Here is a 16255-nt window from a genome sequence, read left to right as displayed (position 1 = left end):
CCCTGCTCCTGCCAACCTAGCAGTTCGAAAGCATGTCAAAGTGCAAGTAGATAAATAGGTATTGCTCCGTCGGGAAGGTAAACGGCGTTTCCGTGCGCTGCTCTGGTTCGCCAGAAGAGGCTTAGTCATGCTGGCCACATGACCCAGAAGCTGTATGCTGGCTCCCTCGGCCAATAAAGCAAGATGTGCGCCACAACCCCAGAGTTCGTCACAACTCAACCTAATGGTCAGGGGTCCCTTTACCTTTTTAGTACAGTTCTGCCGATGGCCTGGTGAATTGGGGTGCTTATCCTAAGCCCCGTGCTTTGGAGGGCCCCACACAGGCCCAGTGAGGAACTGGCCGGGAGGAATTTGCTACCACCCCACTTCCTTCATTCCCAGTTTAAAATCATTTTCGTTGCTGCACCAGAGCTCTTCTCTCCCCTTGCTCTGAGGAAGAGTTATTCTGGGCGATATGGTCTTGAAGACTGCTTGTGGCCATGATGCTTTAGCACAGCAGGTAGAAAACCTTAAAACAAAATGCTACTTTAAACTGTTGCTCTAAACTTGAAAGTTTTCTACTTCTTAAACTAAAATGTGGGGAAATCAGCCGTGGCTGGTGCCACCCCCTATTTGCAGGTCTGGCCAGTCTGGCTTGAGGTAAACATTGTTAGAATTCCTGCTCCGTGATTGCAGTCATGGGATTGTTGTCTTTCACATGATGGTGTATGTTTTGACTCCACAGAGTGGGAAGTGACGGAGACAGGATGTTTGTGTTACTATGTTCCATGGAGTGGGACTATTGTCCTTTGTTCTTTTTCTCTTTGCTGTCTGATGCTAAAGAAAGAGGGAGCCATGTTGCAGTGCTCCATGTGTGTTTATATGTAAATAAAGTAGATTAGCCAAAATGCTGAGTTGCTGAGGACTGTTACGCAAGCTGCGAAGACTCTGCGGATCCCTAATTGTGCCAACGTCTGTTGGCATCAGTCGCTGTGATGTTCGGGCAGAAGTAAGCTTTTGAATCATAGAATCATAGAGTTGGAAGAGACCACAAGGGCCATCGAGTCCAACCCCCTGCCAAGCAGGAAACTGAAGCTCCAGAATGATCGACCAGGAGGGAAGGAACATGCCAGTCGGGCATGTGTCTCTGCCTGGGTCCTAATCGAGAGAAGGCCAAGCTCCTGACAAGCTGCCTGGAAGCGATATTGTGCAGTGGTAGCTGGCTGCACAAGGGGAAAGGTTTGAGCGCAGCCACAGCAGCACACCTATGAATCATCTCCGTGTTTGCCATTGCACAGGAGAAGATTGAGGAGCCTTAAGAGATAAGGGCAGGAAAACATTTATGGATCAAATAACCCAGAAAATCATAACTGCAACAACAGGTAGCAGGGAGAACGGAAGGAGGGCATTAGAAGATGAAGGGTATATGCATAACAAGATGGAGAATCCAAATATGAGAAAAATCCTGGTCCATTACACAGGAAAAGTGTGTCCTTTTGAAATGCTGAGATTGGGGAGCAGCTGTGAAGCCAAGAAGCATCTTGGAGAACTGGCTGAAGGCAGGCTGGGAGAGAGGGAATCCAAGGCTGGCCTGCTGTGAAGAATAGGCTCCTTCTGAGATGTGGATGCTGTGAAATCCCTCTCCATTGAAAGCTTCTGGTGTAAAGTGTTGCTGGCATCTGTCTGTCTCAGGAGACAGTGGAATGCGTCTCCAGAGATGAAGTCAAGCCACTGGAGAATCACAGCAGCTGCTGTGGCTGCAGAGACCGGTAACTTGTAACTGCTGCCTCCCACGTTGCTTTTGCTGCAGTTTCGAAGTGATCTCAGTGGGGCTTAAACCTGGGTTGGCCAGACGACAAAACTGGCTGATGTGGACCAAAGGGAAGCAGATCAATACATTTGGCACCAGCTTGGCTGTAGGAATTGCAGGAAGGAGGTGTTCAAGACACTACCCAACCATCTTAGGGATTCTACTCTGGATTTGTGTAGGGTTTACACCTTAGCCTTTTCTTCTCCTGAAGATATCCCGCAAGGCAGCAGAGGTTTAGGATCGGAGTTTTCCTTCTCTGACGCAAATATGTGCAAATAAATCATATTTCAACTGCAAACTCCGCCATGCATCATTTCCCCCAAAGGAACACAAACCCTGGTTCAGTTCCTGCAAAATGCACTCCCAATCAAAACATTTTGTGCTTTGTATCTCAGGGCATGGGTCTTTGGTCACATAATGCAGGTCACTTTGCTGAACCTAAGCAGCTCCAACTATGGTCAGCATCTGTACCTTGTGGGCATCTCATGTGCTGTGCCTTAAATTCCACGATGGAAGAAAAGCAGAATATAGGTGATTTCATATATTTGTATTTTACTAGGTGTGTTTGGAGAATAGATTGTGCAACTAATGCAAAACGATTATGCACCAACAGCTATAAACAGAATGAGAAAACAGAGCTGTGACTGATCAGTAGTGGAGTGGGGTTTGCCTATGATTAAATACCTAGTTGAAGCCAGGCCACATTATTGCTAGTCGTTTGCGCTTGCAGTTATTCCAGCCCTGCGGTTTTCAATTATCCTCCAACTTAGAGCATGATAGGGCAGGGAAGAAAGTGTCGGGCACAGGAAGCTGGGTACGAAACTTGCATCTCCTTGAGGTACTGCTTGGCGCACAGCAATCTATCTCAAGAAGCCAGGAAAGGAGAAGGAAACAGATTTGGTCCAGCTGGATTATGCAAAAGGGCAGTAGTTTCTGAAGAGGTTTCTAGCTTTTCTAGCCTGTGCTCTTCTTACACTGTAATCCTATGTGCACTTAGGAACAAGTCCTATTGACTAGTGGGACAAAGGTAAAGGGACCCCTGACCGTTAGGTCCAGTTGTGACTGACTCTGGGGTTGCGGCGCTCATCTCGCTTTATTGGCCGAGGGAGCCGGTGTACAGCTTCCGGGTCATGTGGCCAGCATGACTAAGCCACTTCTGACGAACCAGAGCAGCGCACGGAAACGCCGTTTACCTTCCCACTGGAGCGGTACCTATTTATCTACTTGCACTTCATGCTTTCAAACTGCTAGGTTGGCAGGAGCAGGGACCAAGCAACGGGAGCTCACCCCATCGTGGATTCGAACCGCTGATCAAGAGCCTCTGTGGTTTAACCCACAGCGCCACCTGCATCCCAGTGGGACTTACTTCTGCGTAAACATGGACGGAATCAGGCTGAAACTGTATATAATAATAATAATAATAATAATAATAATAATAATAATAATAATTTATTATTTATACCCCACCCATTTGGCTGGGTTTCCCCAGCCACTCTGGGCGGCTTCCAACTGAATATTAAAAACAGTACAGCATCAGACATTAAAAACTTCCCTAAAGAGGGCTGCCTTCAGTTGTCTTTTAAAAGTAAAATTGTTTTTTATTGCTTTGACATCTCCTGGGAGGGCATTCCACAGGGTGGGCGCCACTACCGAGAAGGCCCTCTGCCTGGTTCCCTGTAACCTTACTTCTCGCAATGAGGGAATCACCAGAAGGCTCTCGGCGCTAGATCTGTGTCCGGGCTGAACGATGGGGGTGGAGACACTCCTTCAGGTATACAGGACTGAGGCCGTTTAGGGCTTTAAAGGTCAGCACCAACACTTTGAATTGTGCTCGGAAACGTACTGGGAGCCAATGCAGATCTCTCAGAACCGGTGTTATGTGGTCCCGGCGGCCACTCCCAGTCACCAGTCTAGCTGCCGCATTCTGGATTAATTGCAGTTTCTGGGTCACCTTCAAAGGTAGCCCCACGTAGAGCGCGTTGCAGTAGTCCAAGCGGGAGATAACCAGAGCATGCATCACTCTGGCAAGACAGTCCGAGGGCAGGTAGGGTCTTAGCCTGCGTACCAGGTGGAGCTGGTAGACAGCTGCCCTGGACACAGAATTAACCTGTGCCTCCATGGACAGCTGTGAGTCCAAAATGACTCCCAGGCTGTGCACCTGGTCCTTCAGGGGCACAGTTACCCCATCCAGGACCAGGGAATCCCCCACACCTGCCCGCCTCCTGTCCCCCCAAAACAGTACTTCTGTCTTGTCAGGATTCAACCTCAATCTGTTAGCTGCCATCCATCTTCCAACCGCCTCCAGACACTCACACAGGACCTTCACTGCCTTCACTGGTTCTGATTTAAAGGAGAGGTAGAGCTCGGTGTCATCCGCATACTGATGAACACCCAGTCCAAACCCCCTGATGATCTCTCCCAGCGGCTTCATATAGATATTAAGAAGCATGGGGGAGAGGACAGAACCCTGAGGCACCCCACCAGTGGCGTAGCGTGGGGGGTGCAGGGGGGGCCGGCCGCACCGGGCGCAACATCTGGGGTTAGGGCAAATCCACGGGTTAGGGGGCGCAAATCCACGGGTTAGGGGGCGCAAATTACTTGCCTTGCCCCGGGTGCTGACAACCCACGCTACGCCACTGCACCCCACAGGTGAGAGCCCAGGGGTCTGAACACTCATCCCCCACCACCACTTTCTGGACACGGCCCAGGAGAAAGGAGCGGAACCACCATATAACAGTGCCCCCAGCTCCTAGCCCCTCTAGACGGTCCAGAAGGATGTTATGGTCGATGGTGTCAAAGGCCGCTGAGAGATCCAGCAGAACTAGGAAACAGCTCTCACCTTTGTCCCTAGCCCGCCGGAGATCATCAACCAGCACGACCAAGGCAGTTTCAGTCCCATGGTGAGGCCTGAATCCCGATTGGAAGGGATCCAAATGGTCTGCATCCTCCAAGTGTGCTTGGAGTTGTTTGGCAACCACCCGCTCAATCACCTTGCCCAAGAATGGTAAATTTGAGACTGGGCGATAGTTGGCCAAATTGGCTGGGTCTAAAGATGTTTTTTTAAGAAGCGGTTTAATGACCGCTTCTTCCAGCAGGTCTGGGAAGGCTCCCTCACAGAGGGAAGCATTCACCACCCTGCAGAGCCTATCGCCCAGCCCGTCCCGGCTTGCTTTTATCAGCCAGGATGGGCAAGGATCAAGGAGACAGGTGGTCGGTTTCACTTGTCCAAGCAGCCTGTCCACATCCTCGGAGGTAACAGATTGGAATTGATCCCATGTAACAGGGAGATTCGAACCGCCGACCTTCTGATCAGCAAGTCCTAGGCTCTTTGGTTTAACCCACAGCGCCACCCGCGTCTACGTTTTATTAAAATGCACATGCCGCGCAGATATCACCGTATGAAGCCACCTTAAGTTATCATTATTATCGGCTTAAAATTAAGAATGAACAGCACCCGATTCTGCAGGCAACACTGAGATTCCTGCATTCCAACGGGGTTGGACTAGATGACCCTTGGGGGTCCCTTCCCATTCTACAATCCTGTGATTCTACGGCAAGATATGCCTCCTGCTGCTAGCGGGGGCTGCAAGAGTACCCCGCATATTACGCTAAAGATCCCACCGCAGCGGCTTCGGCATCATCACATCCATCAGCAGCTTTAGGCCAGCCTTTTTCCCCGACCCCTCGCCCGACACATTCCTCCAGACTACAACTCCCATCAGCCCGGAGGCTTGGGGCTGATGGGAGTTGTAGTCCGAGCCGCCCGATTGGCGAAGACTCTTCCCCCCCCCCCTCGTCCCACACAGCCCCGCTCCTCTTCGCATTCTCTCCGCTGCCGCAGGCCTCCCGCCCGCCCGGTGGCGCTCGCGTCCCAGAGGCGCCGTCCTTTCCCTCTCCGCAACCTTCCCCCGCTCTTTCCCTGCGTCCCTTTCTCTCCTCTCTCCCCCCGCGCTGCTTCTGCCGATGGGGTTGCCGAAGTGGGAGGGGGTCGTGGAGGGCGTTTCCCCGGTCGCCGCGCGGCGTCACTCCCAGCATGCAGCGCGGCCCGCTCCTGCCGCCGCCGCCGCCGCCGCTCCTGTCACCGCCGCTGCCGCCGCCGCCTCTCCCGCCGCCGTCACTTTCGCAGCTGCTGCCGCCGCCGGCGCCGCGGGGCTGGGGGACATGGCGGAGGGAGGCGCGGCGGACCTGGAGACCCAGCGCTCGGACATCGCGGCGCTGCTCAAGACGGCGCTCCGCAAGGGCGACACCTGGTGAGGGGCAGGGAGGGGAGGGGGGAGGGGGAGGCCGAGGAGGGGGAGAGGCTGGTGAGGGGCCCTTCTGAGTGACAGGTGCGGGCGGATCCTGCCTGCCTCGCCCACCTCTTTTTCTTGGGGGGTGGGAGGCGGCAGCAGCCCGCCGCCCTTCCTCTCCGCCCCCCCCCCACCATCACCACCCCCCCAAAATGCGCTGGGAGCGGCATCCCCATCGAGGAAGGGGCTCACCTTGCCTCGCAGGTGGCGCCAAGGCGGGGCCAGGCGCTCACAGCCGTCCGGCCCCCCCCCCCGCCCCTCCGCGCATCTTTCCCATGACAGGTTCTGGAGAGGCAAGGTTTGTGCCAAGGTGCTGCTTCCCTCTCTCACCTGCGAGAGGAAGAGGCGAGCCGGTCCAGCCGGCTTTCAATTGCAGGCACTTCTTCTCCCAGGTGTTTTCTCCTATTGTTTCAATCGGCCGGAAAACTACCACACACAAAAAACCACACACACACACACACCCTATTTTTTTCTGTGTATTGAAGGCAACCAGTGATCGAGTGTGACTGTTTCCTGGGTTAAGGTTTCTCATCCACAGCATAGGCTTTCCCCCAGAAAGCTTACATATTGCAAGGCCTTGTCTTTTCTGCCTGACTGTTGCTTGTCACTTCTGGATTTCCTTTAGGGTTTCACCTCGCCTGGTTTCTTCCACAACGTTCCTTTCTTTTCCTCTCCACCATCCCTGTAGATTGTATTTATCTGCAAACCGTATCATTGTTTTATGTTTTTTCTTCTGGTGCAGTACTAGCTGAAATACCTGGGAAATGGATCTTGCTACCTCCTGGCTTAATTGTGCTGAATCTTGAAGAACGTTTTGGTATTTTTGGAGTAAGATGTGACTAAACAGATCAATTATGCACACATGTTTCCCCCCACCCACCCCTCTATTAAAAGAGAAGTTAATCCTGGGCCATGGGGAAATTCTTGGATTTTGGAGAGTGAGGATAACTTTGTGCATCCAGCAGCCACTGTGTTATCTTGGAGCATGCAGAACTGCCAGTGGGATTGTGGCCTGGATATGTGAATATTTCATAAATGGGCTGTTGTGACTACTTGTGTCATGGCAGTAACATGTATCACGCAGTGACAGTTCATACAAACAGCTGCACCTTGTGAATCCTATTTAGGCAGCAAGCACAAGGGTGACTGCATGGAGGCTGTCAGGTGTGTCAGTCAGCCTGATTTTTCATAAGTTGTTTGAAACTTGTTAAAGTACAGTCCGATGCATGTTTACTCAGAAATAAGTACCACTGTCTTATATGGGGCTTAGAGAGCGATCCTAACTGCTAGTCAGAAATGCCAGGGCTGAATGGTGCAGTGGAGCTTCTCTTGCTGGCCAAAGCGCAAGGCAGGGGGTGTATGTAAGTGAAAATGTTGATTTTACTGTGCCAGCTCCTTGCTATTACAGCAAACAGGCCTATGATCAGTAACTGGAATCCAGTGGGCCTTTGTCCAGCCCAACTCTGCCGCTACTCCTTTGCTTCTGTTCTTTCAGAGAGTACAGCAGCAACTTCCATGGTTATGGAATCGCGTGGAGTGACACCACTATCACATCCTAACCCCTTCCAGTGATCGGGGTTAGGGTTGCTTTATTACTCCCTGCTGATAGGTTTTAGGGTTGCAGGGTTAATTATACCAATTCATTGGGTTTGTTCAACTATAATTTATGTTACCATAGAAGAAGCAAGTGGGCTTGAGTCTTGTCAAATACAGGTGTGTAGCAATTAAACACTTAACCTATTTCTCATTTGTTTTCTATGTCTGTCATTGCACCCTGAAGTCTGAAGTTTCCTACATGTTAAGGCCCAGTTCAAATGCACTGTTGCTACTGGGAACTGGGAACAAGCTTGAGCATTCCCCCTGTTTCCTCTTCCTCTTTTTTCACTCTGCTTTAGAGGAGACTTCCTGGCTTGCCAAATCAGTTTCCCATTATGTCTGAGCTGGAAATTGTTCTCTAAGTCCTGCCTACACACAGCACAGGTTTATTGTGATTTGCAAGCCAGGGTTATAGGCAGCATTAAATTATGGTTTCCAAATCACAGTAATCTGGTTTAATAAACCAGAAAGTATCTTCCCAAGCTGGGGAAGCATAGTTAGTTGGAGTGGAAGCATGATGTCTGAACTTGACTTGAATTACATTATCTCATCTCAGCCACAAGCTGCTACTCTCTCAGTAATCATCCTGCAAAATCACAACTGTGTTGGCCTACCTTAAAGAGCTGATGTGAGAATTGCTGACAGAGTATATGTAAAGCATTTTCAGGTCACTGAATAAATTTTACAGTACAATTCTAAACATGTTTACTCAGAAGTAAGACTTATTAAATTCTGTGAGACCTTAGTTACACATTTCTGTCCCAACCATACTATATAATTTTGAAGAGTTCCTTTGAAGTTGAGACTAGAGATGAAGATGCAGCATATTCTTTACAAATTATGAACTACCCTACAACTAGGTGAATAAGTGTGTCCATTGTCACATCTGCCTCCCCCTTTTTCCCTCAAGAGCTCAGTGCACCATACACAGACACCCCATTTTATCCTCTCAGCAACCCTGAGAGTGTAGAGTGTAGACTGAGTGATAACAAGAGGTTCAAGGCCACCAGAGAACTTTATGGCTGAGAGAAGGGATTAAATGCTGCACTACACTAGTTCTCATCTGCCTTTCATTGTTTAACACAATTTGTGCACGCTTATTCAGAAATATGTCCCACTCTTTTCATTTGGGCTTTTTTTTCTAGGTGTGCATATAGTATAGCAGCAGCCCTAATTAGCTACTAAAACTGGCCCCATAAGTATGACGGCATGAAATTAAGACAGGTAGTAAGTCCTGTTTAGGGATTCACATATTTTAACTAGGCATAGGTAGGCTATAGGAAGTGAGACTCACCTTTCTTCTGTCCTGCTGCACAGGCATTCTTTTGATACCCACTCCCTGAAGAAGAATGGTGGGTGATATGAGTATTTGTACCATCTTCTTTCTGCCACTCCATACAACTGAACCTGATGGCTTGGCACCATTTTGAAAGACTCACTCTCTGCTTCATTGTATTGCTGATGGCTTACTAAAAGCTTCTATGGTAGGGTACACTAGTTGTCTTCTTCATAATGAATTGATGGCTGCCACAAGCAACCTAACAACTGTATTTGTAGAATTCTGGTCCCAGTGAACTCAGTGGGATTTACTTCAGAATAAACATGCTTAAGGTTGTACTACCAGATAAAATCTCACACTAAATTATTGTGATATATTATATACTGGAGTATTATGAGAAGGTACAGTCTTAAACTCAGAGAGTTGACGATGAAAGTTGTAAGCAAGTGTAGTAACGAGTAATGTTTGTGTTGTTTTAAGATGAATTGAACTTCAGAGGTTTGCTGTAATTTGAGAAGCTATACACAGTTTCTCCTATTCTAAGCATGAAGATTTCAACATCTGATTCCTTTTTTCAAACATTTGTATGACAACATACTTCGTCACAGAGAAGAACTATAGTTCAGAGATAGTGTACATGCTTTGCATGCAGCAGTTCCCAGTTCTAGTCCCAAGCATCTCCAGGGGAAAGTCACCTGTCCGAAACTATGGACAGCTCCTGCCGGTCAGCATAGGCAAGGAGATTGCCAACCTTCTCTAGTCTTCAGAGAGTAGCTGGAAGTGGGGAGGCAGGAAAAGGTCCTCCTTTCCTTCTACTCTGCAGTTTTAATCTGAAATCATAGGCGCAGTACTGCACCCAGAGCTCAGAAACTGTTTGCGCTAGTGAAAAGGGCGCCTAGAACAATGGTAGTTTCGAACACTGGCTAAAAGAAGTGGTAAAGTGTGTTGATTTCTGACTTTCTCCTTTGGTACTATGCACTTTCGAAGTGGGAGGGGAGATAATCACCATTTCTGCCTCATAACCAAAGCAGCTGTGAGGAATGCAGGGGAGGGAGGAGTTCGGAGGCTTTGTGGGCAGCAGGGTAGCACTCTGCACCTTCAAGGTGACCCCACTGGTGACCCCAGGTATAGACATTTATGAGCTCCATGGACCAATGGTCTGATTCAGTATAAGGCACCTTCCTATGTACTAAATATATTTTCTCAAATATTTTTGAAAACTCTAAACCTGCCACATTACATCTGATAGATAGATAGATAGATAGATAGATAGATAGGAGACTTGCAATGAGCTTCATAACAATGGACCCGGTTAACAGTAACATGCTTCGGTTAATTTAAGAATCCTGCAAGTACCTTTATGTTGTTCCATCATCGTGGCAGGGTTATATTTACAAGGAGCTTAATTGTAGTGATGGGGCTTGTTCACCCAATATACCATAACTGCAATGTTTGGGAAATGCCCATTGAAAGGAGCATGATCTCTGTTCATGTATTAGCTTGCTGCAATTAATTATATATGCACGCATGTTTGTGCATATGGAGGGTTTGAGAGTGAGTGTGCCATGCTTAGTATGGTTAAGGAAGAGTAAAGGAGAAAGACAAAGTGGATCTGACTCTACTGGCTGCTCCTGCTCCTTGCTTGTGTTGTGGTGTCTTGGATTACAAACCCAGTTAGAATGTGGAGAGTGCCCTGCTCCCCCCCCCCCACTGCTGCCCTGGCTGCTACGGGGTGGGGGGAGCCAAGGTGCAGTAGGCCCAGTTATCTAGACTGAGCTCCAGCCTTCCAGTTATGAGCTGTGGCAGTGAATAGGTAATGAAAGTCCTTCTGTCTCCTTTTGAAACATTAGCATTTAAGTTCAGGAATGTGGAGGGAGAGAGATAGTTTTTTGAACTTGTAAGTACCCTCCCACTAGTTGGACACTAGTTTAAAAAGGGTAAAGGACCCCTGACAGTTAAGTCCAGTCGCGAACGACTCTGAGGTTGCGGCGTTCATCTCGCTTTACTGGCCGAGGGAGCCGACGTTTGTTCGCAGACAGTTTTTCTGAGTCATGTGGTTTTCTGAGTCATGTGGTTTCTGGTGAAACCAGAGCAGCGCACAGAAACACCGTTTACCTTCCCACCGGAGCAGTTTCTTTTTATCTACTTGCATTTTGACATGCTTTCGAACTGCTAGGTTGGCAGGAACTGGGACTGAACAACGGGAGCTCACCCCGTCGCAGGGATTCGAACCGTCCACCTTCCAATCGGCAAGCCCTAGGCTCAGTGGTTTAGACCACAGCGCCACCCGTATCCCTGGACACTAGTTTAGTGTGTAATAATTATGTTTGCTTCTGATCCAGATGTGTTTACTACTAGGCAATCACACCTCTAGGCACGATCTTCAAGGCTGTGCATAAGTAGACTCCTATATCATGTTTGATGTTCACACAGTGTTTCCTAGAATAGCAGAAGATTGTGGCAGTCGCTGTTTTCTGTCTAGAAACATTTTTTATGTGTATGGGACTATGCACCAAACATCAGGTGCGGAAGACAAGAAAACCAGAAGAATTTCTGCAAAAATTACTTAGATATGATTTATGATGGGAAGAAGATAAAAATCCATTCATTTCGTATTTTTAGTTCAAACTGCATGCCAAAGATATTAACACATAGAGTATTTACACAGGATACAATCTTTGTATCTATTGCTGTGTGTCATAGCAGCTGGGCATTCATGGTCCATAGCTCAGTCCCTGGCAACTTCAGCCGATGAATCCTAATAGGGCTGGACAACAGCTGCCAGTCACTGTACAGAATACTGAGTCAGGGTGGACCATTGATTTCTTATGGTATAGTCCTTAAGTGGTTCGTTCTTGGAGCCCATTTCCCAAAGCACAAAATTAATCCCTAATTTTTAAAACAAAGGACAAAAGGTAGATTCACTTCAGGGGGTTTTTTGTGTGTGCTTAGAGTCACTGGTGAGCGTGTAAAGAATCCTCAGCCAAATATGCGTTCAGAAATTAATTCCAGTAGTTCAGGGATGTAGTTAGCTGTTACCAAGATTTTTACCCTGCCATTTCACATGATAAAGAACCCAGGTGATTGAGTGTGACTTTCATGTGTTTGGTTTTATTTTTCCTGTTAGCTAGTTGAAAGGCATTTAATAGCTTCTTAAAACTTACTTAGCTCTTACTGGATTTTCTTTTATTTAATTTACCCAAGATGCTCGCTGTAATTGCATTTTCAGTGTCACAAGTAGGTCTTGTCCTCTGCATGTTTTTTTAAGGTTCTCCCAAAATTTGATGAGTGTATAAAAACAAGGGGATCTTTACTTAATAGAACACCATTAGAATGTATTGTTGCTTGATTAGAAAGATGCATGCAGAAGTTTAATCCTGGACATTTGCATTTAAATAGTCAGGCCACAGGTGATAGGGGAAACCCATGCCAGTGACCTTGCAAAGCCATTGCCAGTCAGAATTGATGGTATTGGGCATTAGATAGACTACTGGTCTGACTCCGCATAAGGCAGCTTAATGGTTATTATCTACCCCATGACCATGAGATGGGGTATGCTGTAAATGTAAACATATTGGCAGGGAGAATATGCTGGTCAGTTTCTCTGCTTTCTTTGTCTACGAACCCAGCTGTAATAGTTAAAAATATCAAACTGTTGCCGCTTCTGTCTTCACTGAAAGGCTTATGAAAGCCATAGAGAATGCACATTCACAACGGCAAAAAGTACAGAAGTGATTTCGGTATCCTTACTATGAATTTGAGGTATAGTCAACTGATATTAAAGTAATGTGTACTTTCTGAATCATGTCCAAGCACAGATGTGAAGTAGAGAAATAAATGGTCTATGCTTTCTTTTTCCTTATCACACAAATTTGGTTGTTGATTGTTGCTATCAATATGTACTGGAACACACGGCAGTTAGAATCCACTCCTGTGCTAGAATAATATCCCAGCGATTACAGATAAGTTTGTTGAACAGCCCCCCCCCCCCACTTCATAAAGCAGTTTTTCCCAAGGACATTAATATACATTTGAGAAGAAAGCTTCAACAAAGGAATAAGCACTACTTAATGCTGCCTTTTGATCAGGCTGGTTTAATTATTTTTAAAAATAAGCATCTAAAATGTAAACTATGCGTTTCACAGAGCAAAATGAACTGAACTGTGTTGTGTTTCAAAACAGTGTAGGAGTGTAGTCAATAGGTTTTTATAGCGGGTTAAATTGTTTAGTTAGCAGCTTGAAGTCTAGGATGAAAATGTTTCTTTGACTATTTCAACCAAAGCTTTGGCTGTATCTGAATCATTTATGCTCACATGTTTGTGATCTGATGAGATTAAGTATTTGTTACACTTCATGAGAATGGGTAGAGTCTCTTCCATCCGTAGGAATGTTGAGTATACAATGTATTCTATAAAGGCTGGCACTCTTTATAAAATACAATTTACAATGCAATCCTATGCATATTTGCATGCAGTCTACAGTCCTTTTCTTTCTACAATTTTCTGGTCTTCACTTTGATTGCATAGTTCTGTTCTCTTGGGAATTATTGGTCTGATGGTTGTCCACGGTGGGTGCTCATGAACTACAATTAAAAATATGATGTTGATTACTTAGAGGAGGTATTATGCCAGGCTTCCTCCACCTCGACCCTCCAGGTGTTTTTGGCCTACAACGCCCATGATCCCTAGCTAGCAGGACCAGTGGTCAGGGATGATGGGAATTGTAGTCTCAAAAACATCTGGAGGGCCGAGGTTAAGGAAGCCTGCCTTATGCAATACTGTTCATCTGTGCTTTCTGATATGATGTAGAGAGGTTTAAAACAAGATTGCTAAGCAGGCATCTGTTATTAACACTGTTAAGAACAAGCCCCAGTTATCTGCTATAGACAGGCATATTTTAAAAGTTAGGGATGGAAGTGGAAAATCATTTCTTCTGGTTTGATTTCATGTTTATTTTAATATTCTAGCATTTACTGATAATTTAATTATGGTAAGGGACATGAATGTGAATATCTCTTTCTGAAGGTTTTTTTAATAAGAGTCATCAGATTACTTGTTGGTAATAAACTCAATTAATAGTCTCTTAAGATGTATGTCTCAGTAGATTTGTGTAAATGCAGTTTCTGAATGGTTGGTTGCATTCTTTCCTGTAATAATACATATTTAGTCAAAGCAGTCTTAATCTTCATGCTGGAAGCAGCTCTGCAGGTGTGTTGTGTCTGTATTTTGGAAAATTCTCCAAAGTACTACTCAAAATATAAATACAATAAAAAGCCAGCCAATTGCATCATTGGTTGAGACTTTGATCTTTCATATGTATATTTTCCTCCTTTTAAAGGTATTTAGTGGATAGCCGCTGGTTCAAACAGTGGAAAAAGTATGTTGGATTTGACAGCTGGGACAAATATCAGATGGGAGATCAGAATGTTTATCCTGGTCCTATTGACAATTCTGGACTTCTCAAAGGTAATTACTGTTGAGTATTAAAAAAGAAAGCAGGAACCTGATGTATATGAATTATAAATATTGCATATTATTGCAGTTATCTCACCCTGTCATTCTTAGGTTCCAGAATATCTGGGAATTTCTTCTTACAAATTAACATTTTCAAATACAGTAGTTCAGATTGGATGATATCCAACAATGTCTGTCCACTAGTGGAATCAATATTGTTTGTGACACAGATTTCCCCTTCTCCCCACAACCCCTCATGTGCTCCCCAAATCTGCTAGGGAAGAGCATGGAAGAGTAGAGGAGGGGGAAATATATTGCCTGAGGGGATTTCTCTTGTTTGATATTGGCAATCACCCTTTATTCCACCAGGGAATATGTTGTTAGTTTATAAATGCATTTCAGTTGTCTCGAACTTGATCACTTGTGATCTTCAGTCCCTTTGTATTAGAGAATGTGTTAAATACTTTTGTTACCCAAGAAAATCTTTTAATAAGAACAATTTAGAAACAGCAACTGTGACATCTAAATATTGCCATCCCTAAATATGTAAACATTTCCTCATAGATGGGGACTGTCAGTCTCTCAAGGAACATCTCATTGATGAGCTGGACTACATTCTTTTACCAACTGAAGGCTGGAACAAGCTGGTTAGCTGGTATACTCTTATGGATGGCCAGGAACCAATTGCACGCAAGGTACTTCTTACATTGAATACTGAAATATCTATACTTGCGCTTGAAATGCTCCGCTTACAGTGCTACCAGTTAAATGCGTAGGAGTAATTTGAATATGTCCATATCATGTCATGGTTTTTGCAAGTTAACTAGTATTGAGTCCTGGCATTAATCAGTATTAATGGCTTCATTTCTTACTCAGTGTTAATGATACATTCATTTTTTTTAAGCATGAGAACAAAACATTGATGAGACAACTCTTATCATCTTATTTATTATTTCACCAACCTAGTACAGCCCTAGTTACTTCTGGCCTGGTTAATGATAAAATATTTCTGTTAACTTCTCCTGACAGTTCTGTGAGTAGGGTAGAAATTTGTCCTTGCTTTGGCATAGCAAGGCAAGTTCTAACCCAAACCATGTAGATAAGCATTAAATTAGGTAAATATTGTTTCAGTTTTATAGTGATAACTGTTTCAACTGCAGCACTGTTAACTGCATGAATTGCTTAATTTTGGGTTCTGCTTAAGTCTGTTCTAATCATATACCTTGACTTTGTACTTAGATTTTGGACACACAACTGTATGAAGCATTTTGTGCTAATAGCAAAAATACATTGTGTACTGAAATATTTACAGGTGATGCATTTTTAAAAATGAGAATTATTAGACTCTGCTGGAACTTGGACATACCATTCACTTTCCTGTATCGTTCCACTTTCTTCCTTGGCATGTACACTCTCTTATGATACATTCAGTAGAAGACTCCCTTTCTAGGCAGTGTTCCTTGCAACAGCTCTCGTATGTCTGTTCATGTCTGTATCAGTTTACAGAATAATACTCGCTTTTTTCTACACAGAATGCCCATTGCTTATATAATATGTACTTTGGAAAAAAGGAGAGTAGGTAATATGTTATTATTAGTTATTTATCAGTTTCATGTATGAATCACTTCCTATGAGGTTATCAAAGCCATTTGCAGTACAATTAAAAGCAGTGAAAACAATTGCTGATATAAGAAAATTTAAAAAACATCAAAAGTGCATGTAAAACACTCATGCCCCCACCAATGCTGCCTCACCAACCACTACTGTACTTAAAGCCGGTGTTTTATTTTTGTAGTCAACTATTGAGGCTCAGCATTAATCCTAAGAAATAGTCTGGTTAACCCAGGTA

General features: G+C 45.3%; 1 protein-coding gene across 4 annotated transcripts in view; it reads left to right on the top strand.

Annotated features, from left to right (window-relative positions):
* The first annotated feature begins 5849 nt into the window (after positions 1-5849).
* USP15 (ubiquitin specific peptidase 15) overlaps positions 5850-16255 on the top strand; it is a 55648-nt gene continuing 45242 nt past the window's right edge. For 2 of the 4 annotated variants that reach the window (XM_081877859.1, XM_081877858.1), the window contains exons 1-3: positions 5851-6039; positions 14291-14418; positions 14971-15101. In XM_081877859.1, the coding sequence (XP_081733985.1) occupies positions 5951-6039; positions 14291-14418; positions 14971-15101 (348 nt within the window). In that variant the 5' untranslated portion in view covers positions 5851-5950. Of the gene's footprint in view, positions 6040-14290; positions 14419-14970; positions 15102-16255 lie in introns of all 4 variants that reach the window. The other 2 variants (XM_081877857.1, XM_081877860.1) reach the window with 2 other exon arrangements.

The sequence above is a fragment of the Podarcis erhardii genome, assembly GCF_964252035.2.
Source record: "Podarcis erhardii genome assembly, chromosome: 10".
NCBI classification, from domain to species: domain Eukaryota; kingdom Metazoa; phylum Chordata; class Lepidosauria; order Squamata; family Lacertidae; genus Podarcis; species Podarcis erhardii.
Note: the sequence above shows the minus strand (reverse complement) of the source record. Positions and strands in the feature narration are given on the sequence as shown.